The following is a 26,294-nucleotide window of genomic DNA, read 5'->3' as shown; positions in this document are numbered from 1 at the left end:
AATGGGTGAAATATCACATGTCAATAAAAACATCAATTTTGTTTCAATGTACTTCAAACTTGGCACATATATAAAGGCAATTGATTTGCTGACATCAGCACATGCATAGACATGATGATATCAGCTGGATCGATGCCAAAATAAGCTACAACGTGTGCGAGGGGCGGGGTTTGTTGTGCCCGGCACCACTTGTTGAAACTTTGTCTTGTTAGCTTTAGCCATGATTGTAAACTTTAACATTATTATTCTTGATCAGTCTCATGTATAAACAAACATAAACTAACAGAAGTTCTCATTCATGCTATTGCTTAGTGCCTCTGTAAACAATGTGACAGGCTTCGTTTCACCATCAGCAGCTTATAGTGACTCCAATGGTTGCTCTCTTTACTGGTCCCTAAAAACAGGACAGAGAGGCTAAAAATTCAAACCAGATGTTATGAAGCAAGTTTGGGAGCACTTTGGGTCTATTTTAAAAAAAAAGAAAAACTATTTTTCAAATAAAACACATTTTCATATTATTTTTATACAAAAAAAACTGCATGTACACGAGGACACACAAGGATACGAAAATAAAGCGCTACTATTTTTTTGAATATGTTTTGTTCTCTCACAGGTACATTTTGGGAATCAAACTAATTTTTCAAGGCAGAGTGGTTCATAAAAATGAGCGCTGTTACAAAATCACTCGCGATTTATGTGTGTTTAAATGGGCAGGTTCTGCATGTACCGTGAGTGGACACAATGGGTTACACACGAAACCTGGAATGAGACAGAGGATTCTTGTAAAACCCGTGTGTCTGGATTAGAAAAACAACTAGGATCCTCAAATTTAACACAGTGGTTTTATTTATAGCGGTATACAAGACCATTTCAAGCCATGTTTTCCAGATCAAATGCACTGACACCTAGGTAGCTTTTCATGTCCAAATTTTGGTCCCAATATTTTATTAAAAATTGATTAATTTTGGGATAGCTCAGAGCAAGAGTATAATTTTTTGCATTCATGTGAGGTCATCATTAGGGTCATCCTGGGGGGAAATATGTCTAAATTTGTCTTATTATTGGGGTTAAAAAAGGTGGTGCCAGGTACAAAAAAATGAGCGCAGTTTGATAGAAGCACCCAGATTTGAACCTTTGCAGTTTCTGTGTGGGCATATGAACGCAGTGATCAGTGGTGGAACTGGCTGTGATGACTGAAAATATTCAGGACATGAAATTGGTGTGGGCTGACTCAGAAAAAGGCCACATAACTTGCTTTGTCATGTGTCAGACACAGCTTTTTTACAATTACATGAAAAACATTTTCCACTTCTCATGCCACCACCAACATTAGTTTTATGATTTTCTTTCATACACACCACATGTACAACAGGGTGGGTGGGCTAACACATTAGTGCTCATTCTCCTGCATGTGCTGAACTGTAATTTAAGAACAAAATGGTCAAAAGAATGAAATAGTAAGTAGAAAATGACTCGCATTCACACAGAGGTAAACACATAACTGCAGGAGATGAAAATAACTTGATATTAAATTCAGACCCTCAGATTGACAGTCCTCTTGCATGAATAAATATAATTACGACCTGCACATTGGTGGTCTAACACAGACAGGCACTTACTGAGATTATTCCCAGCCTCTGTTATAAGACAGGATGCTTGTATGCAAATACAGCTCCTAGCACTTCCAAATATAGGCAACATCACACTCCTATATCTGTGAATGGGATCAGAAGGTGATGACAAGACAAGAGAAAATAGAAGTCTGTGGGTATGTTGGGGGATTAGTGCCTGCACACGAACACAGACATGGAATTCTAAAGCCTTTTGTCTTTTATACACGAGTCAAAACATTTCAGTTGCTTCACATATGCTGATTTAAGCCATTTCTAGCAGCATGTAGTCAGTTCTGCATGTCGCACATCAGCTGAGGAATAAAGGAAATATAAGATGTTGTTTTATGTGGCAACGTAAAAAACGAACATTTTTCTTCACACCGATTTCATCCTCTCCTTCCATCCATGGATCTGCTCTCTCTCTCTTTCTCTGTAGTTATTCTATTTCACGATTTGTCATGCTGCAACGACAGGCTGAGGCAACGGCCACTATGCTAGTGCCTGCATGTGAGCCCAGCCTCTCAGGGGTTGAGTCAAAGCAAAGCTGACAAGTGGGTTCAGCTGCGTCACAGTGTTCTTTGGAAATGTCTTAAGAGGAAGGGGGGGGGTGTATTAAGAGGAGGCCTGTTCCTTCAGAGGTGGCCCCCTTTACACTTTACCTCTTGGCTTCATCCTGCCATGCAGCTGCTGGCTTTTGCCTCAGGCTGCTGCTTGCTTCAAACAACATTGTGTTAGACTCTGGAGGAAAACCGAACATGGATGCTGTAAAACTGCATTCCCCACCCTGAGGTCAAGAGTAAAAACATGGAGCTGTCATAAACATACCTGTCTTCAACAAAATAGTGAATAAACATTCATTTGACAAGCATGACAAATCCATGTGGTATTACCTCTCTGTGTAGGCTGAGAAAAAGCTACAGAGCTGCTAAATATTCATCTTAAAAACACAATCCTCTTTTTTACGCACACGCTCAGGTGTCTTGTTGGAAAGCTTCCTTAAGAGCACCACTCACTCTCGGATGGATAAAGTCAAATCCCTCTCTCGTCTTTCTTCCCCCACACAGTGTTTCCTTTCCCTTAATGCCCATCCCCCCCTTTCAGCCGAGGAGTGCCCTGGTAAATAATTGAGGCATATTCCCCTTCTGCTGCATCTCTCTACTGTAGCTTCCCTGCACTGATTTTGAGATTTACTGATCAGTTTTTGATTATTCTGACCTTGACTTGAAGAGTGACGCAAATTGAAATACTCATGATACACAGTGAAGAGCATCATAATTAATGACTGATCCTGAATATAGGCCACGTATCCTCAAAGCACAAGCGTTTACATCAAAAGCTAATGTTTGACATCCACTTAATTAGATCTAGACAACAGCTTTTACATGCACCATTTAATGATCATGAATGATGCAAATACGGCATCATATCATTGGATTTAATCTCCTACACAAACACTTTTTCTATTTGAGCACTTCTAGATCTCATTACGGTACACCAGCTATTAACACGAGAGGGGATTTTTCTAAAAACAACACACCGAAATGCTTCACATCTCTATTCATTAGTGAAATTGTCAGATTGTAAAGGAGGCTTAATCCGGGTGCATTTTGGAAGCTGCAGTGGCAGAAAATTGAAGCTTTGCCACTTGAGGCATCTATAATGAGGCATTTGCTGACACCTGCTGTCTACAAGTATGAACTCACATTTCTGCACACGACAGATGAGGATATGACTTGTGATGTATGAGATCTCATTGTGGTTACTTAGTGACTAAAGTGCAGAAAAATAACTCAACATTTAGGTCACACGCTTCAAAGAAGAGAATCAAAGACATTTATTATACTACTGTATGCTGCAGGTTGATCCTGAGAAGTTTCCTTTCTTTAGAAATAATTGAATATTTTTGTCAACCCATAAAAATCAGTGACATGATACATTAATTAAAATTTTTAAAAAGAAAAAAGAAACAGTCAGAATCATTCATCTCGGCTGCTCATTAACACCATTGCACTCAAACCTTCTCAAAACAAAGCAGGAATTATTAACCCATAATGACCCAAACAGCCACTGGCAATAAAAAATCATTAACTAATCTAAAATGTTTAATAACTTCTGAGCAACTAAACCTATTAATACTTCGAAATAACTGGTGTAAATTGCAGTTTGTTATCTTTTCACGGTCATCAGCTATGACCCGTTTGGACGTTCAGAGGCTATGTAGTGAACATACAAACAATGTCATCTTCTACAGCATTGATTCACCAGTAAAACCTATGGAATTGGATAAACTACAGTGGATGGACACACTTGTTTTTACATTCAGTTATTGATATCTTTGCTGAAAAAGTCACTTTTACATCAGTTTTCTCTTTTTTTTTTGATACAATAAACCTCAACTTCAAACAGCTTTTTATGAACATCTACATCAGGGGTGTCAAACTCATTTTAGTTCAGGGGCTGCATTCAGCCCAATTTGATCTCAAGTGGGCCAGACCAGTAAAATAATAACAGTGAAAAAAGTAAAATTATATTATGATCAGGTTTACATCTACAAAGTTTCCTTAAAAATCTGAATTACATGAACAACTTGAACGAGTGCAATTTTAACAATATTGTGCCTCTGTTTATCAGTTTATAATTTAAACATGTGCATTACAATCACACAAAACATTTAGTACCAGGCAGAATATTAGTAAAATTTCATTTACTTTTCTTAAGACATTTCAGTTTGTTCATATTTGTTCATTTTATTCACATTTTTTTTGTAAAAGTATAGTTTGGTAATGCAAACATTTTTAATTTTTACTTTTTTACCCCAAAAAAACAAAGAGAAAATATGGGGTTGTCATTATTTATAGGTTATTATGATAATATTTTAATGGTCTGACCCGCTTAAAATCTAATTGGTCTGTATGTGGAACCTGAATTAAAATGATTTTGACACCACTGATTGTTAATATCTTCAGTGTAATTTTTGCGTTTCACAAATTCATGCCGCGGGCCGGATTGGACCTTTTGGCGGGTCAGATTTGGCCCCCAGGCCGCATGTTTGACGCTTGTGATCTACATGATCAGTAAATTAAATATAGAAAAATATGTGATTTTCACTGAAAAACCACAAACTACAGAGGATAATATCATAATAAATGGTGATAAATCACTTAAGAATGTTTACATATGGAGAAAAATTCATTTGGGAAGTGCTCTGGGTCTTTATGGGTTAAAATGAGACATAAGGCAAAGAGGCTTAAATGTTGCTTTAGATGAAGGTAAAGGCCTGAGATTAAGAAATCTCTTAAAAATAAAGGCATAAAAATATACCAAACATAAAAAAACCCACTGAACAAACTGCTCAAACATTCTTTCCAAACAGTGTTTTTGACTTCTTAGAAGGTGGAGTACGACAGTAGCAACAAAACATACAATATTCTCCTTTGGCTTTTTAGTGCAAATTAGTACAATGACATAACGGAAACTTAACTTGGGCTCCAGACTCTAAAACATACAGGGTGCCTACATTAAAAAGTACATTCATATTGCATTAACCATCTAAGTACCTCCAGTTAACAGAACGGCTCGCAGGAATGTGCAAGTCAGCATGCAACAATGGCACCTGGATGAAAATAAAAGTCTTGCAAATTAATAAAAAAGTAGTTCCAGTGTTGCAACTTACAATCATAAGGAGTCCTAGAGCATAGTGGGATTTAAATCAACTCTCTATTTGAGGAGTACATTTCATTTAAATGGGTTCTTACTTATCTGTACAGACTCTTCCTAACTGTGTGACACCTCAGTGTCCAGCTTCTCTTCCTTCATAACTGGATCTGAGCTCGACGGCTCAGATTGTGCATCTTTCACCTCAGTGATACTTCTGCTGCCCAGGATCTCTGTGGTGACTTCGGGGTCAGCAGCATCCTCTGTAACTTCTGAAGCAGCGCTGATGCTCAGATCTACACCAGGACCCAGCTCAGGTTCCTGGATGTCTGGCTGTTCTTCTTTCTCTGGGGTTGAAGCCCTTTGTTCAAATAATGAATTATCTACAGCATATCAAAAAAAAAAAAAAAAAAAGTGCAGTGGAAGGAAAATTAGATGACAAATTATTAATGAGGCACTGGCACTGTACTTTTATGTCATGTTTCTTTTAACATGTTTTGTTCGACTGTTAATATTTCATTCCATCACTTACTGCTTGGCAATATGAAAATGAACACAAAACCTGTTCAGATCTGGTTGCAGTAGAATATAATAAAAAGGACCATAAGAACCGATTGAGACATTATCGAGTTGATAAAAGGATTTGACCAATAAAGTTTATGGATGTATGAAGTCGAGACAATGTTATGCAGTTGTAAAAAGAGAAACTATTAATTTAATGGACAGTTTAGACTCTATTTAGACAAATCCTTTGCAATAATAATAATAATAATAATAACTTACGTAATACAATATTATCATATTTTTCCGCTGGGAATTATTTTTTGCATGTCATTTGGTTGATTACATTGCTGTTGATTGTTTTCATGGGCAGAGGAATATATATTAAACGGAAAAAGAGTGTTCTGTACTTATTCAGAGACATAAAAAAGAAGAAATGAGCGTAGAGGGACTTGTTTCAGCCAGGTTGTTACCCACAGTCCTCATTTACTTAAGTATCTTTAAGGAAAACTCCAACAGAGGCAAAACATTAGAATTACACTGTATGATGAATTGTATTGTATGATATGTTGGTGTGAAATCCACATGTATCAGTTAGAAGGTATAGATGAGTTTCCAGGTGTATATGTGTAACAGGTGTATGTATTTGTGTAACAGGTGTGTGTATATGTGCAGCCATGACTATTTTTTAGCCTCTGATGATAACTTTGTCAGAGTATATTGCACAAAAGCACTGCCACTTTGCTATTTTCCATGTATTTGTACATAAAAAAAACAACCTCTCCTCAGTGGAAAAGGTTATTTTTATTTTGTATGAACTAACCAGGTGAAAACACCTACAACTGCAAAACATAACACAAGTCATTAGTTTAAACACTGCTTTTTTTTTTTTTTTCTTTTCAAGCATTCTAATAATTAAATTAAAATAAAAAACACAATAGGAAATTATTCAGCTGCTTCATTTCCTGTTGGTTTCTTACCCAAGCTTAGCTGATCTCCGGTGTCATCTCCATAATTAACAAACATAGAGCTTTGGCCGATGTCACTGGTGGAAACTGCATCTGACAAGTCTGAAGTCCTTGTTTCTAGTATGTTTGAAATATCTGCCACTGAAAAGTGTTCATATTGTGTTAGAAAATACAGTCCTGCAACAAAATCACAAATATTCATATTGGTAAAATAAGTTATTTTACCTGAATCCACAGCCTGATGTGATGGTGAAGTGACACTCAGGTCCTGCACTGCTTCTTTAATCTGATCCAGACTTGTTTCAGTGACATCAGAAGGCACCTGAGGAGAGAGAGAGTTCAACTACTAACCCTCACAACATGCATTTATTTCGTTTAAATCATTAAACATACAGTATATGTTACCACCCATACCTCAGGGTGAGCACTTGAAACAACCTCTTCACTGCTACTAGCCCCTGTGGATTGCATAATACTTGTACTCTGGGCATTAGGCTGAACCTGACGAGTTGGGATCCTGTGCAAATAGCCATAGCCGATACCACAGCCTAAGCTAATATTGAACAGAAGAAAGACAGGTCTGTAAATATACACTAATGTAAACATGGCTGCAGATATTAAAAGGCAGCATGTCGGACCGTACCATCCTTCTCCGCCCCAGGCTCCGTTTGGAGTCACCACTACTTCTCTGCATTGGTCGGTCTGTGTGTTGTACACCAGCAGCTTCAGTGGTTTCCCTTCATTTGCTTCAATCAAAGAAAAGAAATCCTCCGACTGCGTGGGATACACACGCAAAAATGACTTATTACGTTGCGCAGTAAATTCCATTATTGTATGCTGGTGTATTTTTATTTACATTTGAATAAATGAAAGCAAAAAAAAGAAGCTTACATCTTGTAACACCTGGTCAGCTCCCACAATGTAATCATCATGTGCAATAAGGCCGGCTAAGGCTGCAGGGGAATTAGGCTCCACATCCTAAGAAAGAAAGAAAGAAAGAAAGAAAGAAAGAAAGAAAGAAAGAAAAAAGGAAAGAAAGTCTGACACTGAAGATAACTGGAATCCATTCATAACTTTTCTAAACTTAATGAAGACATAGCTTAAAACCACATACAACACCAGACCCCCCCCACCCAACTTTCACTCCCATTCATCGTTAACATAATAATTATACACACACACAAACACACACCCACACACACACACACACACACAATACATTTGACCGACAGCAACCACTTGTCTGTTCTGTCCCACTGTCTTGTGTCCTTCTGTCAGTTTGTTTCGTCCTGTCCCTGTACACTTTGTTTATATGAGTCCTCCCTCTGCATATATGCATACTAACAACGGATGATAATGTGAAGTTTGAGACACAAGTTGTAATTAAAAATAAAGTTGTCCTCTGAAAAAAACAGAAAGTCTCACATCACCACATGAGATAGATACAAAACATAAAAATAGGACCAAGGGTCCTGTAGTCCAACGGCATGTTTAAGACATTAATTGGCATTCATTTGACCTTTCAAGGTCACTCAAGGTTAAAGGTCATGACACCAAATGAAAGCCCATATGTGACTTCCTATCTATTGCCAATAGTAATTATATCAATATCTTCAACTGTTTTCAAGTTATAGCACTTTGAAATGTGTCCCATTATAAACCAAAAGGGATTTTTAAAATGTCAAAAATTCATTAAAAAATTAAAAAATCATCAATATTTCTCAGTTTTTTGAACAAACTAGGTAGACATTACCCCAAGGAACCACTGTTCCTGCCTCTCTCCTCCTTCATCGTCATCACTCACTTATCCATATAGTTATGATAGTGTTTATTATATAGTTCCACAGATGTTCTAGTTCAGTTATCTGTGCATCCACTGCATCCATGTGTCTCCCCCTACGTCCCCCCCTTCTCCCCCTCTCCCCCAATCTCTCTCTATCGCTCTCTCTTTTCTCCTCCTTTACTCTCTCTCTTTAATCCCAACTGGTCAAGGCAGACGTCCATCCTCCAGGAGTCAGGGTCTGCTCGAGGTTTCTGCTGTTAAAGGGAGGTTTTTCCTTCCGCTGTCATCAGTCACAGTGTTTGCTCCTGGAGGATTCTGTTGGGTTTCTGTAAATTGGCTTAGAGTCTGGTTTTACCCAACTCTATATGTAAAGTGTCATGAGACAACTTTTGTTATGATTTGGCACTATATAAATAAATTTGATTGATTGACTGCTATGAATTTCAAGTGATTCTGGCAAACGGTTTTGGAGGAGAAGTTTGTAGAAGTCTCCACAGACATGACCTTGGGTTTGACCTTTCAAGGTAACTTAAGGTCAAAGGTCATAGCACCAAATGTGACTTCCTATCTATTGCCAGTTGTAATTATATCAATATCTTCAACTGTTTTCACGTTATAGCACTTTGAAATGTGTCCCATTAAAAACCAATGGGGATTTTTAAAATGTCAAAAATTCATAAAAAATTCAAAAATCAATATTTCCCAATTCTTTGAACAAACTTGGTAGACCTTACCCCAAAGATATTCCACAACAAATATCAAGTCATTCGGAGAAGAAGATTCTTGAAAAATAGTTAACGGACGGACGCCAGCTGATACCAATAGTCCATCGGACTCTTCGGGCCATTGGACTAAAAATGATCATGATTATCTCATAGGTGCATTTCTGTCAGTTAACCCCCACACAGATATAACAAACATAACTGATGCAACATTTTACAAACTTCTCTATGAGCAAAGTCTTTCTTCAAGAAGATTCATGTATCAAATATGTCAGTGTCGACTAAAAGCTCAAACATGTGGAAAAACTAGCTTGGACTTACCAACACATGCCACACATTCTCACTGGCTCCTTCGAAGCTGCAGAAGCGAACGCTGGCGCCCAATAGACCCTGACCCCCCCACATGTTACTGGGCGTCACCTCCAGTTCCCTCATCCGCTGGGTTTTAGAGTTGTACACTTCAAGTTTGACCGCTTTCTCCATATTAGCTTTTAGAAGGTCTCTCAGCAAGTCACTTTCTTTATTCTATACAAACGGAAAAATAAGATGATTCTGAGCGCTGATGGTGGAAAGATGATGAATCAGTTTGACATTTACTCAGTTTTTCTTACTATTATAAAACAGACACAGGAAATGAGCAGAAAAGACAGAACACAGCTGCTGATGTTTATTTACCACTCAGGAGAGAAAAGATAGTATACAGTCAGATTAGCTTCTAACTTAATGGGTGGTTTGTTATCGGCCTAGTTAAGATGCTACTGATGCAGAGCCTGTGAATGCATCATTGAAGATCTTTTATCTGGAAATAATCTTTTTAACATTACATTTACATTAATATTTACTCTTCATTATGTTGGAAATGAGTGGGGACATCATCAGTAAGCAAATTTCTTTAGAGCTATTAGTCAAATATTATGTAAAAATGCATATATTCTAGTCAAAAAACAACCAAAGCTTTCACAGCACTTTCCTCAAAACCCTGATTTATACAATAGAGTGCAAAAGTCCAAGACAAATATGAGGTTTGTTGGTTTAGTAAAGTTATAATGTCCACACATATGCTTTTCTCAGTGTCTGTGGAAGTATGTACAGCAGTAAAAACTAAAGTTTAGGGAAAAAAAAAACGAAGTGGTCATATTTAGTGTGACCTCCTTTTGCACGTAACATGTCTTTTTAATTTAAGATTTATTGCATTAATTTTATGTTTTATACCAGGTTTCATTCAACACATCATGATGTTTCTGATTATTTGTACTGCTTCTTGTCATGGGGGTCACACTAAATAGTGACTTTAACCTTTAGGACCCATTTAGTTCAGTTTTTTGTGTGTTTTTTACACTTGTGCACATATTTCTTCCTTATCATATCTCAAGAAAAAAGAATGACAAATAAACAAATGAGAATATGCAACAAACCTCTAAATAAATAAAATACATTCAACCCTTTCATGCATGAATTGTGAGAACCTTAGTCAAGATGTTTTTCCTGAGTGTTTTTATTCCTCTAGGTATGAAAAAAACAATCCGATTGAGTTATTATTATATATATATATATATATATATATATATATATATATATATATATATATATATATATATATATATATATATATTTTTTTTTTTTTTTTTTTTTTTTTTTTTTTTTAAGGAGTTGCAAAAAGGTCCACTCAGCCAGACACCATGCATTAAATTTTTGAAGCAAAGAAACATGTATTTAAAACCTAATATCAGTAAGTGATATGGAAAACTATGCAAAAAAAAAAAACCAAAAACAAAACATTTTTAATGCTGCTAATCAGATGTTTTCCCACATCTTAACATACTCTAATACTAGTTATTATTCACTTCATGGAGATACTATGCAAAAAAAAAAAAAACCTGTTTTGTTTGTTGATTTACACTAAAACATGTCACTGCAGATCAGGTGTATCAACAACAGCATAGTTACAGTAATGACATGAGTTGCACTGTATGGGATGATGCATAAGTGTCCACTGTGTTGGCTGATATGGAACTAAAACAACAAAACCTATGAATATTCAAGACAACAGCTTTGAATAGTTCTCCACTGTAGTGACCACGATCCATGAAAGGGTTAACACTGCACCTGACTAGTTTATTTGTTTCATCATTACAGTGAGTGACTTGCATGCATGGCTTATGTAAATACATGTTGGTGCATACTCACAAGTCTGGTATTTCCTATCGAGAGAATGAAGTCAAAGAAAGGCTCCAGACCCGCCTTTAGAGCAGGTGAGTCCTGTTGCACCTGAAACAGGGATGTAACGATATGAAAATTTCATGTCATGGTTATTGTGACCAAAATTATCACGGTTATCATTATTATCATGGTATTGTTGAAATTGTGCTCAAAATCTTCAAAAAGTACTGATACACACACTGGAATAATTTAACCAAGTTGTATTTTGAAAAAAAAAAAACCAAAAAACAAAAACAAATAAAATAACTGGCACAATGTACCTTCTTTTGCAGAAACATTCAAATATTAACCCTTAGTGGTCTGAGCCTATTTTGCCTGTTTTTCAGTCCTTTTGATTTTGCCTTTATACACTATATAAACAAATGTTTACTATACCCATGTTTGGGATCTGTTTTTTCAGTACAACTTCATTTATATCATTTGTCTATTACTTTTTTCACTTTAACCTACTATACTAACAGAAAAGGACAGAAAACACACAAAAAAATATATAAAATCCGATTTGAAAAATATATATAATTTATTGCATTAATAACACAAAGATGCTTAACGAACCTTTTCAAAGACTTTAAAAGTGAATACTGGTTCCAAATATTAGGTACACAACCAGTTAAAAGTTTGGACTCACCTGTTTTTTTCTTTATTTTCACGATTATTTACATTGTAGATTCTCCCTGAACGCATCAAAACTATGAATGAATACCTATGGTGTGACACAACTCAAAGCATGTTTTATATTTTAGATTCTTCAAAGTAGCCACATTTTGTTTTTATTACTGCTTTACACATTCTTGGCATTCTCTCACTGAACTTCATGAGGCAGTCACCTGAAATATTTTCCAAAAGTCTTGAAGGAGTTCCTAGTGATGCTGAGCACTTGTTGGCCATCTGTGGTCCATCTCATGCCATTTAAATGAGAAGGTGAGTCCAAACTTTTGACTGGTAGTGTATATACAATTAAAATTGTAATAAATTAACCCTTTCATGCATGAATTATGAGAACCTTAATCAAGATTTTTTTTTTTTTTCCTGGGTGTTTTCATTCCTTTTTAGGCATGAAAAACAACATTACTGAAATTTAATTTTTTTTATGAACCTATTTTTCATGGATTAACAAAAATATCCACTTGATGAACACCATGCGTTTAATTTTTGAAGCAAAGAAACATGCATTTACTGTCATACTGTTTGAAAACTATGAAATAAATGTTTTTTTTTTAATGTCGCTAATCTGATGTTTTCTCACATTTTAACATACTATAATAGCAGTTATTACTCACTCAAATAATATGCAAAAAAAACAACAAAACACAACAACTTTGAAAAAAAAAAAAAAAAAAAAAACCTGTTAAATACAGTCAGTCATACAGTGGGATGATGCATAAGTGTCCACTGTGTTGGTTGATGTGCCAGTAAAACAACAAAAGCCATGAATATACATAAAATATAAAATATGAAAAGAACAGCTGGAGAATAATTGTCCACTGGAGTGACCACTATGCATGAAAGAGTTAATCTATACTTAAATATTTGACATAAAAGCAGATCTTATCTTAACATAGGGTTTTTTCCCCTAAAAGTGCGGTAATCAAACACAGTTACCATGATAATTAGAATTTAAACGGTAATACTAACCGTCTGCAATTTTACTGCGATTTATAATTATACCGGTAATCGTTACATCCCTAAACCTGAAAAATAAAATCATACTTGCATTTTGATCTGCCTGAAACAGTACACTGTCGCCCCCATGTGTCTCATCAAGACATTGCAGCTGAAGTAAATGTGTGAAACCCAGTCCTGTACTGTTCCAAGTCATGACAATAATAACATGAATGATCCTGTTGTTTGTGTAATGCATGTTCAGTAGTGGCAGTTTAATTAAACCATTAGGGCCACGAAATTAACCCTTTCATGCATGAATTATGAAAACCTTAGTCAAGATTTTTTTCCTGGGTGTTCTTATTTCTCTTTAGGCATGAAAAAAAAAAAAAAATGTGATTGAAATTTTTTTAATGAACCTATTTTTTATGGAGTTACAAAAATGTCCGCTCAGCTGGACACCATGCATTTAATTTATGAAGCAAAAAAACGTATTTACTGATAAACTGTGTGAAAACTATGAAATAAAAACATTTTTAATGCTGCTAATCTTATTTTTTCTCATATATTAACATACTCTAATACTAGTTATTACTCATTTCATGGAGATAATATGCAAAAAAAACCCAAAACTTTTTGCTTAAAAAATAAACTTTTAATTACAGTCTAATAACAATCAGCACTTGATTTATATTCAAACATGTTACTGGAGATCAGGTTTATCAATAACAGCAAAGTTACAGTAATGGTATGAATGACAGTGTATGAGATGATGCATAAGTGTCCATTGTGTTGGCTGATATGGAACTAAAACAACAAAACCCATGAAAATAGCCGAGAACAGCTGTCCACTGTAATGACCACTATGCATGAAAGGGTTAAACCTCCGAGGTAAACTTATGAGGTTGGATTTGAGCCAAATGCCACCTCATCATAAGCAGACACCATTATGAAACTAACCATGAGTTTACGAGTTAGTCCATGTATGTTTGTAAAAAGCAGACCTGCAGCCAAAGCCTCTTCCGCACACACAGCACTGACACCACATCTGCTAAAGCTAAAGCCGTTAGCAGGTTAGCAGGTTCGGAGCTCCGGTCTGGAGGTCCGAACCCAAACTGAGCCGCAGGGCGGAGGAGCCCAGGTCTGCAGGGGGTCCAGCCGCACACTAACACATACCCCATGGACGTGGTAGCCGCTGTTGTTCCCTCCGTCCAGTAGAAACGCGCTCTGCGGCAGCCCCATGGCCGGAACCAGCTGCTAACACGGACAGTGTCACTGAGCTCCAGCCATTCCTGGAAGCTAAACAGCTGATTCAAGCTAGCTAGCGCCCGGAGCTGAGGCCGGTGTTCTGACAGCAGCCTGAGCACCAAGGCCAGGCTAATAAATAAACATGTCCGATAAATCGAACCCGCGTTGAGTCAGGATGACGGCAGGAGGGATCTTATCGATTAGTCACCCCTGACTGTCTTCTGCGCGGTTGCCTAGCAACAACGGAACGCTACTGTATTATCCCATTCATGAAAAATGAACAGTTTGTGGATTATACATCTGCTTTACTCATATACTGTGTACTTATGACCTACATTTCCATTTTATGCAACTTTACACCTCAAAGGTTCATGTATTTTTCCACTCTGCTTTATTTATTTGACACATTTACTTGATACGTTTTACATAAAAAAAAAAAAAAAAAAGAATAAATAAATAATAATAAATCAGATGCTCATATGATATGACACAGCACTCTTCTCAGCACAATACAAAGTGGGATACAACATCTAAGACTGGCTCCACACTGACAAACTAAAATAAAATGCTGTTACATGTATTTATTAGAGCAGAAAAATGTAGAGAGGAGCCATCCAGTATAATGAGAACTTTGATTGCTTGGCTTATATTACTTTTATTTAAAGTATATGCTTGTTTTCGTATGCTGGTTTTTCTTGGAAGTTTTTTGTTTATATTTCTAATCTATCAGATGATGATCAATGATTATTCTAATTCCTCTATTCATTTCATTATTAATTGATCTACACTAAATGTAAACTGATCATATTTAACTTTATTAGTTTTTTTTGGGGCTTAAATGAACTTTTAGCCATGGGTTCATGTTCTCTTTCTCAGCTTCAACTTTTTTTCGAATGTTGTTTTGTATTTGCTTTGTCTTACTATTGTTACTGCTTGTTTTACATTAAAACCCAACTTACTTATTGAAGAATATGCTTGTTTACAGTGTGAACTGAGGACATACTTTACAGAGGCTGTGGAGCTTTTTATCTTTGCAGGTTCTTCATTGGTTTAGAGATATCTGTGGGAAAAGTTTTGTTTCACTAATGCTCTTTACAGATGGTTTTATTGATTTTGTGTTAATGTGACAGCAACTGCTGTTTTCCACTAATGATAAGAAACATGATGTTTTATTTTTAAAGTCTCATAATAAATAAACATCTTTAAAAATCCTTGACCAATCTTGAGAAATTGTGAGATTTACAAACTACACATGAAAACGTATATTTTTGATACGTTTTTTTGGACAGAGTAATATAACACATGATATGATTGTGTCCACATGGACTGCACATGTTTACAGGTAATAGTTGGTTAATAGTTGCCTCATACTCTGGAGGTCTTCCAGTTTCTGACTGATATAAAGGGTTAAGCGTCTGGACACAGACTGGAGGTGGTCCTCAGTGCTGCACAATGATTAGGCTTGTGACTTTACTGTTCTGCATTGGTAAGAAATATTTATGATATATTTAAAACAAACATTAAAAGACAACTTAGAGTGAATGTTACAACATTCATTGTTTTTGTCTGTGATGTTTATATTTGTGCCCAAGGCCTCATCTGTGCAGAGACGCCATTCAACCATGATGTGCACAATGAGAGGGTGATAGGAGGCTACGATGCCGTGCCTAACCAGTGGAAATGGCAGGTAAAACCTCTGAGCTTTGAAATGACTAATGAGGTTTAGTTACTGATGTGGGCTCTGCTTTCTCTCAGGTCTCCCTCCAGTTTGACTCATACAGTGACGGGTTATTCTACCACATCTGTGGTGGCACCATCATCGACAGCTTCCACATCCTGACTGCAGCCCACTGCATCCTCAGGTTGGGGTTTCATACACCTCTGGTTTATGCTTTTGAGTACAGGTAGTAGTTTGTTTCTTTGTGTAAATGACTGTTGTTTTTCTGTCATCACCGCCCCCGTCAGCATGGATGCTCATCTTTACCGTGCGGTGGTGGGTGAACATAACCTGTATGAGTATGATGGCTCTGAGGAGTTCCTCCCTGTGGAAAGGATTGTGGTCCATCCTGGTTGGAATGGAGACCTTGCCAAAGGGTAACATAACTGAATGAAAGTCCAATTTATTTTATTTTATCACAATTTATGAGGGCAGTTCTTCAAACAGACTTTATTATGGATGATGGGTCATGGGTATCCTGCAGCAAATTGCCCCTAGTTCCAAAGCTGGTTGCTGAATGAATGAATAAATGAACAAATTTTCTTTTTCAACCATTTATTTCAGAAAATAAGTAGAAATTTGTACTTATATGCGGTCATGACTTTTGATACTTCATGATTGAATTTTGTGTGTTTTTGTCATTTCTGTTAGAAATGATATTGCTATCCTGAGGCTGGCCAGTCCTGTGTATGACAACGGTTATGTGGCTATTGCCAACCTTCCCTATCCTGACCAAACGCTGCCTCATGGGTTCACCTGCTACATCACCGGCTGGGGCCTTATGGACTGTGAGCTGAAACACAGATTTTCAATACACACCAGTATTAACAGACATCCTGTTCACATTTATTCTGTCCTTTTTTGCAGTTGGGGGAAGCATCCCTGCCATCCTACAGGAGTCTCCCATCAACGTGGTGGAGCACTCAGTCTGCTCTCAGCCTGAATGGTGGGGCAGCATCGCTCTGAAGACCATGGTGTGTGCCGGAGGGGACGGGATCATTTCAGGCTGCCAGGTACTTTAGCTCTTATTTCTGGAAAAAATGACTACATAAGACTGTGAGTTATCTGTAGTGATTTTTCCTTTTACCCTTAAAGACCCAGTGCTGTTTCTGTGGCAGTTCCCAAACGATTTATTTTTTCTCTATTTTTAACTTTTCTTAAGCCATTTCTCAACATTTTTTGCTCAGTATTCTACATTCTTAAGTGAAATCAGGTATTTTCCTATATGGGTCAAGTCACGCAGTTGTGTAGGGAGTGCCCGACTCCATTTTATTCTGTAATTCAAAAAGTATTTAAGCTGGAGACATGACTAATACATCATTTTAAAGGTATTAACTAGTACTTGAAGCTCATAAAAAGAAACAAAAGATATAGTGCCATCTTTTGCCATAAAAATTGGAAAAACTGCATGGTTATGTAGGGAACAAAAATTAACATCTAAATTTTCCTTTTTTTCTAAACGTTTTAAAAGTGCAGTTGCAAGTGTCTCCTAACTATGAAAATTTGCTGAGATGTCCTTTAAGGTGTCTATTTTGATAAACCATGGATTTTTTTTTAATTTTAATTTTCATTTTTTTTCATATTTTTTAAATATAACTATGACTTTTGGGAAGAGTTTTGAAGAATGGAATGGTTATGTAGGGAATTAGGAATTTCAGTTATGTAGGGAAAGATAAGACAGGTATACAGTTTCAATAGTTTATTCAAGCACTTGGTGACAAATGTATATATTTTTATACATATTTATGACTAGATATACAAAGCATACATATTAGCTGAAGACAGTGATTCATTAAGCACATTTAATGCACATTTAATGCTCAGTAAAGTCTGTATAATGATGGCACCTTCCTCCAGTCAGCCTCAGCCAGCTTCAGAGCACTGGTTCTAGCAGAAGAGGTAGGTCCAGGTGCCTCTACTTCTACTAACACATCACTAAGAGGGACACCCTGAAGATTACCCACTGGTGTGAAGCGGTTCCATGTTGGGCGGGTCTGCTTCAGTAGGTCAAAGGTCCAGTAAATTAAATATATTTAATTTACTGATCATGGTGATGTCCATAAAAGCTCAAATTAAAGTTGAGGGTTATTATATCAAAAACAGAGAAAACTGACGAAAAAGTGACTTTCAGTAAAATATATCATTAAAACTAACTGTCTCCATCCACTGTCATTGATCCAACTCTGTGGGTTTTACTGGTGAATCAATGTTGTAGAAAATGCCGGTGTTTCTACGTTCACTACGGAGCCTCTGCACGTCCAAATGGGTCATATCTGATGACCATGAAAAGATGACAAACTGTATTTTTCACTGATTATTTAGGATTGGTGGATTAACAGTTATTTCACTTTTTATATCAGTAAATTATTTTGGTCGCCAGTGGATGTTTGGGTCTTTATGTGTTAAGTTTGATGTAAATCCCGAGTTTCTGTGTGGATAATGATGTCACTGCTAAAAGCTAAACAAGGCAAGTCATTGGCCATTGAGCTCAATGTAAATAACAGGTTAAGACATATAAGAACTAGTGATGAACATGAAAATTGGGATGTCAATTATATGTAATGGGGACTGGGGTTCTAATAGTTAGTTAGCTGGATAGATAGTTGGATAGATTAGGTAGATAGATAGATAGATAGATAGATAGATAGATAGATAGATAGATAGATAGATAGATAGATAGATAGATAGATAGATAGATAGATAGATAGATAGATAGATAGATAGATAGATAGATAGATAGATAGATAGATAGATAGATAGATAGATAGATAGATAGATAGATAGATAGATAGATAGATAGATAGATAGATAGATAGATAGATAGATAGATAGATAGATACTTCATCCCATAGGGAAATTTACAGGTTCCAGCAGTATCCACAAACTTCAAAACAACAGTAGTAAAACACAATAGTAAGAACACAAATGTAAAAAGAAAAAAAAAATTAACTTTCCACAAGGAGTCAGTGCAAAAGAAGACTGTTGTGCGTAGAGTCAGTGCAATGAATGAGTCTGTGCAAGGATAAGGATAAAGTGCAATGTAAACAGTGCAATGTAAAGTGTGTAAGTTGACTCCATTCTTCAGCTTTTCTGTGACTCTTGCTTCAAATGGAGGCTGCTTTATAATGATTGACATATATTGTATTAGTAAACACTTGATCATATTTCAACAAGCAAAGTTGACTTTTCAATATGTTTCTGAGCAGGATGATTTGTCAAATCATCTACAACATTATTATTTTCCCTTTATTTAACCAGGAAGTCCCATTGAGATTAGGAATCTCTTTTGCTAGGGAGACCCGGCCAAGGTAGCAGCCATACAAAGTCCAAACATAAAACACATACATGATACACAATAAACAATAAAACACAATTACAACTATTCAACTATAAAACCAACCAAAAAACAGTGATATTCCTTTTTCACTGCACACATCAATGTCAAACCAAACCTGGTGAAATCTAAGTCTAGGTCAAATCAGTGTGAGTTAAGTAAAGTTCAAACCATTAAAATTGTGACTTAAGTTGGATTTATTAGTTTGATCTCCATTAGCTGCTGCATACCCCAGCAGCTACTCTTCCTGGGGTCATCAACAACACAAAAACAAAGCACCAACAATTTCCCACAACTCACTCAACAAACAGGATGTACATACACTCAACACAACAACACAAAACCAAAAATCAGCAACAGCACACAATACAAAACAATTACAATAATAATACCAACAACAACAGAAAAAAGAATAAATAAACCAAAAATCAGAAACAAAAAGATAAACACATAAAATAAAAATAAAAACAATAAAAACAGCTCCACAATAAACAAAAAAACAAACCATCTAGATGATGTCATTATAGGATATGCAATAGTTCAGACAGTTATTCTTGGGTAAATATGAAAATGCTCAACCTTTTAGAAAAACTAACTGCTTGAATTTCTGAAATTAAAAATTGTGGCAATGTATTCCAAGTCTGACCTCAGTCTGACTTAGGTCAAATATCCTGTATCTACGGTGCATACCATGTGTAGTAGAAACATATAATTTCACTGCAAAATCTCACATGATCTTGCAAATCCAGCTTCCTTGGAAAATAAAGTCATTATGGCGATACAACCGCTTTTAAAGCCAATAAAAATTAAAAATTCTGTTCACATTTGTCCTGAAGCCTGCGATACCAGACATTCTGAAATCTAACCAAATTGTGTTGAGTAAAAAAATGAAGAAAACTAAACTAAAAGTGGTATCAGGTGTAAAATAAGGAAAGTGATCTTATTCCCTTTCTGGGATGTTATGAAATGTTATATGTTAGCTTGTTACTGTTTTAATTAACAGTATTAGCTGGAATATGTGATAAATTAAGGCATTGCTTGATGAATATACATTTTTTAATGATTTTAGTTTCCAAACAATAAACATGTTTGAAAAGACTGATCATACACCATATGATCAAAAATAATGGGACTTATTAAATTATGTATTTTATTACTAAAAGGGCCTGGCCTTCTAAACATCACTGCAATAATCGTTTTGTTTCATTTTTAGTTTTAATTATGTTTAAACTGTCAACTAAAATGAACTTCAAAACTAGTTTTTACTTAATTTTGTGTGACACTGAAATTTTTAATCATAATTTTAAGTTTTAGTAGTTCTGCCTCTAGATTTCTGAAATATTTTTATTTTCTGACCATAAATAATAATCTTAAACCACCACTCACATTTGGTTCTTTCAATTCTCACTCAGGAAGAAAAATCAGCCTTTAAACTTAACAGAAAAATCAATTTGAGATTCTTTGTCGTCACAACTGACATGAACATCTTTATCATAACAATATTTCAGTGTTAAACTTACTCATTAGCCAAAAACAAAGCTTTTTGGCTGATTTCAAAGCTTAGTTTTAAGTCTTTTTTTTCTTCTGCTGGGTCTCATATGAGGTGATTGCCTTTGTTTGTATGGTTCGTATTTGTGAGTCTGATACGTTTATAGGAAGAAAATCATAATGAATAATTAAGCACGGTCATTTCATAGCATTAAATAATTGATTTTATAGAACAGTTAGCTTATCATGATAGAACATTTAAGACATATTGGCCTCTTTTTGAATACGGCAGTAAAAAGTACAATATTATACACCAGTGGTTCCCAACCTTTTTTGGCTTGTGATCTCATTTTAACAGCACACATTTCTGGCAACACCAGACATTCAAAAGAGAGACTTTTTTTTTTTTTGCTAAAATTAATTTGTTTTTGATCATGCAATAGTTTGCTATACTATGTTGCAAATAAACATTAATTTTAGATGACATTTAGTCTATATAATGTATATTATTATGGATGGAGGCAGAAAAACCAGGTGTAGATTACTGCACAAAATGAGAATTTGATTTTCCTTGGTCAGGATATGTACAGTCAGTCCATTTTGGATTTACAAGGAGGACAATTAATACTGAACAAACAAGATCTCAAATTATGAATTATGAAAGAGCTGCAGCATCTGAAACTGACCACAATGCACATTTGACAGATAAACAGAACCACAGTGCTTCAGTTTCAGCTTCAGTTTGTCATGTCTTTTATGTATTGCAATTGTCTCTCAACTCACCATATATTTCTTTTTTCTCAGTTAAGTTTTTTGTTTTGTTTTGTTTTTTTTTTTTATTAATTACTAGAAATTTCAGGTGACCCCATTGGAATTCCAGGTGACCCCACGTGGGGTCCCGACCAAAAGGTTGAAAAACACTGTTATAGACCATGATACTGTAACCAGTCATTGGTTTATGCATCAGATGAATAAATACGTGGCCGTCCACCAGTGTTCTCCCTCTAACCCTGCATCTGTTTTACTGCTCTCTGTCCCAGGGCGACTCTGGAGGTCCTCTGAACTGTTTCACTGACGGAGCCTGGAGAGTTCACGGTGTGGTGAGTTATGGTCCGAGTGGCAGGTGCAACCAAGTGAAAAAACCCACTGTCTTCACCAGAGTCTCCTCCTTCCAGGACTGGATGTATTCGGTAAGGCCGTCACCCCTGTCACATGTTTCAAAGACAGTCACCACATTTCTGTTACTTAGTTTTCTTTTATTTTGTCTTCTAGGTTATTTCCGGTTAATAGCTGACTCTATATCCCCTCTACATTCCCAAATAAAACTCAAATGCTTCCAAATCTGTTGTGTTTAACTGCTTGTAGTTCTTTCTTTGGCCAAACGGTGGCGAAAGTGCTTCATACTTACACCCAACAACACACTGACCTCTTTCTAGCTCCAGTGCATTTCTGGCAGTCTTATTATTTTCTCACAGTCTCGGAACCATTCTGCCAACGTGATAAATAGTAGGTCGCTGTACTGTATTTGGTTACAAGAAGTCTACAAATACAGGTCAAAGTTCATAAGGGTCATGAGGTGAATACCAGCAGAAGTGGAACAGTTGCAATCCTGAACCCCTGACCTTTGAAGCTATAACTCCAGACGATGGAAAATTCTTTAACTCTTTCCCCGCCATTGACGAGATATTCCGTCAATTGCTTCCCAACGCTTCCCCGCCAATGACGAGATTTTCCGTCAATCCGTGTTTTCACTGTTATACTGTAGTTGGAGGTGTTGTGGATCATGTGAATTACTTTCCTTAGTCCAAAAACAAACAATTAAGCAGCTTTTTCGGAAAAATGACGGGCCGGGTTTAACGTTTTTGCACTGGAGTCTCCGTATCCCATGGCAACGCATCCAGCGGCAGTCACTGAATGAGGAAATGAAGACTGCAGGAACCGCGCGCAGTTTCAAAAGCCTTAAAGATGATTATGGAGACAGAGTCTGACAGTTCAATATATGATGGAGCTACAGAAGAACCATTTAGAGACAGGAACGGAGAAACAGAAGGTGAGGGAGACGGACACGGAACACGGGAAACACGGAGCGGCTCAGGTCCGACACGGAGGTGCGGGTGGGGGGGTGTGGGGGCACAGAGCAACACGGAGAAAATGACAGACAGGAGGAAGAGAAAAGAGACATTTGTAGAGGACATTCAAGGAGAAGACAGACATACAGACATGGGACAAGACAAAGGAAAGCTAGTCTGCATCTGTTAGAGTGAGTTCAGATTCAGACTGAGGACACAGAACAGATTCAGCTGTAGAATGTCAGCAGGACACATGGAAGACACTGTTGGATTTGGCTTTTGTATGAAATAAATAAATACATATATTCATACAGAGATAAATAACTAGATGTCCATAGAATTATTTACAGATCAAACACAGCAGCTGGTCCAACAGGAGGACCTGGTGCAGCCAAAGGCCAGAAATCTACAGTATTTAGTGCATTTGTTTCTTTTTTTCTTGAAAATGAGGAATATTGAGGTGTTTATATCCAAAAGCTAAACTACTATGTGTTAGACTTATAACTGATGTATGTAAATGTGCAAAGTTTAGAAGGAACCTTGTGCTTTACAAGATGTTCGGTCTAAAGTTTGGTGTGGATTCCCCTAACATTTTGTGGAATGATGGGATATCTTAGAGCTGTTTGTTACTATTATTGCTGTTATTATTATTTTATTTTGTGATTTTGAAGATAGTGTTACTGTTGGTGAATAAGAAAGAGTCAAAAATGTAAATAGGAAATCAGTTTTCTCTTGAAAATCAATATCTTTGAAAAAAATGCAATTTTCTCAGCTTTTTGCTCAAAATTCAGTTTTTTCCTGAAAATGGCCAATATTCAAATGTTTATATCTCACGAACGAATAAAGATAGAATAAAATAGTTTTTTGTGTTTAAAAGTTGAAGTTCTGTTCTTTCTTTTGATGTATTCAGTGTTCACATACTCCTAACACAACATTTTCAGTGAGCCTCCAAAGATTAGTGAAAATGACCAAAACGGCTGGCGCTGGCTACCAACTCACTGGAAAATGCTCTGGCGGGGAAAGAGTTAAGATGCTTTAAAGGATTAAAGGACTGAACTGAAGGAACTATTCCTGTGATATCTATACGAGGGAAAATAAAGGCTGATTTCCAGCATCCTCCGGGTAAATGTGAGCTACACACAGCCACGAGACAACACTTCCCTCCTGTCTGGGGTCCCTTTGCATATGTTTGTAGTGGTGGTAGTCAGGAGACTACAGAATGACATCACATAGTGTAGAGTCAGTGTTTTTGTCTTAACCATGGAGACCAAAACCCACAGGCGAATTCCAGTGGTCTTCAGGAAAAAAATGTAAAACAGGAATGTTACTTAAGATATGTAGGTGTGTGCGACCACACTGCATTTACAGTAAACACATATTGGCTGTATGGGCATAGCTCTACCTCTGAACCTTCACTTATACCAGAAGAATGTCTCATATACAGGGGTTGTACACGTTTTCACAGACAAAATTTCAACACTGTTCTATGTCATTTCAACTAAAAATAATATTGCTATGGTGAGTCTTAGAAGTGTACTTTAATGACTAAAAAAACCCCAAACTTTGCACTCTGCTTCAGTTATTTTCAGTCACTTCAAATACTCTTCACATTGCCCTTCATTATAGAAATAACTGAGAACACAGGGCTGAGCAACTTACATTTAAGGGTGTTTCATTATGAATCCAATTGAAGACCCAGTTTTTCTCTTTTTTGTATCATTTGTGAGTATATACTGGAAAGTACAAAGGGTAAGAGAATCCTAGAATTAATTTATTCGCCGTATAATTTCATTACTTACTTCACATGCTCTTAATATTAGCAGTGTGAATTAGTGCTTATGGATTCTGTTGGTTTTGTTCTCAGTTTTGTTTTGTTTTTTGACAAATATACATTTATAAGAGAGACAAAGGCTAAGACAATGCAAGAGTAGTAATTTAACCAGTGTTTAAGATCTTAAAGAAAAAGACATTTAAGATATTATAAAGCTGTAAATTCAGATAATTAAATTTTAGTCATTTAAAATATCACAGAAACCATGTAAATAAAGTCTGGCTTTGGCTGTCAAGCATTAAGGAAAATGAACTGTTAAAATTGTAATAATCAATAAAAACAAGAGGTTTTAAAAAGATAATTTTTTTTTTCTAGGTTTTTCATGACTGTGGGAACCCCATATAGAGCATGAGAGACATCAACAAATGAAAAGTAGACTCAAACATTTAGAAAATGTTTTTTTTTTTTTATTATTGTTATCTGGAGGGACAGGCTGTCAAAATGGCTTAGATGAAAGAAACTGTTTTTGAACAGCAGGTTAAAGTGTGAATATGTAAAAAATAAAGCAGCTTTGTTTGCTCTGCAGGACCATTCAAGCAGAAATATGTACAACACAAAAGGCAAAAAGTAAGACACGTTGTTTGAAAAAAAAAAAAAAAAAGCTGTACTGTAATACATTACATTGATAACACTCACTTTTGCCATTTCTTCATGAGAATTGATGTTTTATACAAGAGAAACAAATGTTTGCTTGCAAAAAAATCAGTGCCCTCTTCATGGCAAAACAACAATGTATCAGATGAATTTCAAAGTAATCAAAAAGGCAAAAAGCGAATAATACATTTCCAATGTGCACTCTGCACTTTTCAAAGTATACAATTAATCAGAACAAGTTTTAACAAACAGGACCTGCATGCATAATTTCTAAAGGGTCCAGAAAGGCTGTTGAAACAGCTGTAGAAAGGGTGAGATATGTACATCGACTCTCTAGTGTCCCTCAACTGTTCACACCGGTGACACAAGAATCACCTTTTGAAAGGTTGTGTTCTAACATTAATGAGGCAACTGTTTAATTTCCAGGTTTTGTGTGCGATAAAAATTGTATAATATATGCAATTTTTAACCACAAAAACCCCTTTATATGTGTCATTTATAACATAATGTAACCCAAGTCACAGACTTCCAAAAAATTCAGAGTACAATCAAATTGATCTTTGCGATTTACTTAGTTTTAGTGGCATTTCTAAGACATCTAAGACTGCCTATGAAAAATACTTCAGAACGCTAGAGAGCAATAACCTTCATAAGTATACATTTCTCTATAATTCATATATTACAAAGGTTGTCCCAAATTGAAAATTATTCATTTTGCTTTTCTTAATAAAATATTAAATTTGTCAGTGATTAGAATTCTTTTGTCCACCTACATAAATTAGTTACAAAATATTAGTGTAATTTTTTTTTCTATGGTTACATTATAGGCAGCGATACAATAGACCCATAATTTAGTTTCAGTGATTAGGGAGATTCCACAGTTTTCAGTCCCAAAGCTTAAATGGAAGCACTGTGCACACACCATTGGCAGGCATGGCTCCCCTGATAAG

The 26,294-nt window shown here is 36.1% G+C and overlaps 2 protein-coding genes across 2 annotated transcripts; one reads left to right on the top strand and one right to left on the bottom strand.

Annotated features, from left to right (window-relative positions):
* Positions 1-4,722: 4,722 nt before the first annotated feature.
* LOC115411739 (Golgi reassembly-stacking protein 1-like) lies at positions 4,723-14,400 on the bottom strand. Its single transcript, XM_030123959.1, has 9 exons — positions 14,240-14,400; positions 11,429-11,509; positions 9,563-9,766; positions 7,628-7,714; positions 7,380-7,510; positions 7,151-7,289; positions 6,962-7,058; positions 6,749-6,877; positions 4,723-5,650 (listed from the first exon to the last, which is right to left on the bottom strand). The coding sequence occupies exons 1-9, from the start codon at positions 14,303-14,305 to the stop codon at positions 5,388-5,390; spliced, it is 1,197 nt and encodes a 398-aa protein (XP_029979819.1). The 5' UTR covers positions 14,306-14,400; the 3' UTR covers positions 4,723-5,387.
* A 1,333-nt stretch (positions 14,401-15,733) lies between these two features.
* On the top strand, positions 15,734-22,137 carry LOC115411704 (elastase-1-like). Its single transcript, XM_030123920.1, has 8 exons — positions 15,734-15,797; positions 15,904-15,998; positions 16,067-16,173; positions 16,277-16,405; positions 16,680-16,816; positions 16,896-17,041; positions 21,891-22,040; positions 22,123-22,137. Exons 1-8 carry the CDS (start codon positions 15,764-15,766, stop codon positions 22,135-22,137), a joined length of 813 nt encoding a protein of 270 aa, XP_029979780.1. The 5' UTR covers positions 15,734-15,763.
* Positions 22,138-26,294: the final 4,157 nt, after the last annotated feature.

Source organism: Sphaeramia orbicularis, chromosome 20, assembly GCF_902148855.1.
Source record: "Sphaeramia orbicularis chromosome 20, fSphaOr1.1, whole genome shotgun sequence".
NCBI lineage: Eukaryota > Metazoa > Chordata > Actinopteri > Kurtiformes > Apogonidae > Sphaeramia > Sphaeramia orbicularis.
This window is presented reverse-complemented; position numbering and strand designations above follow the sequence as displayed.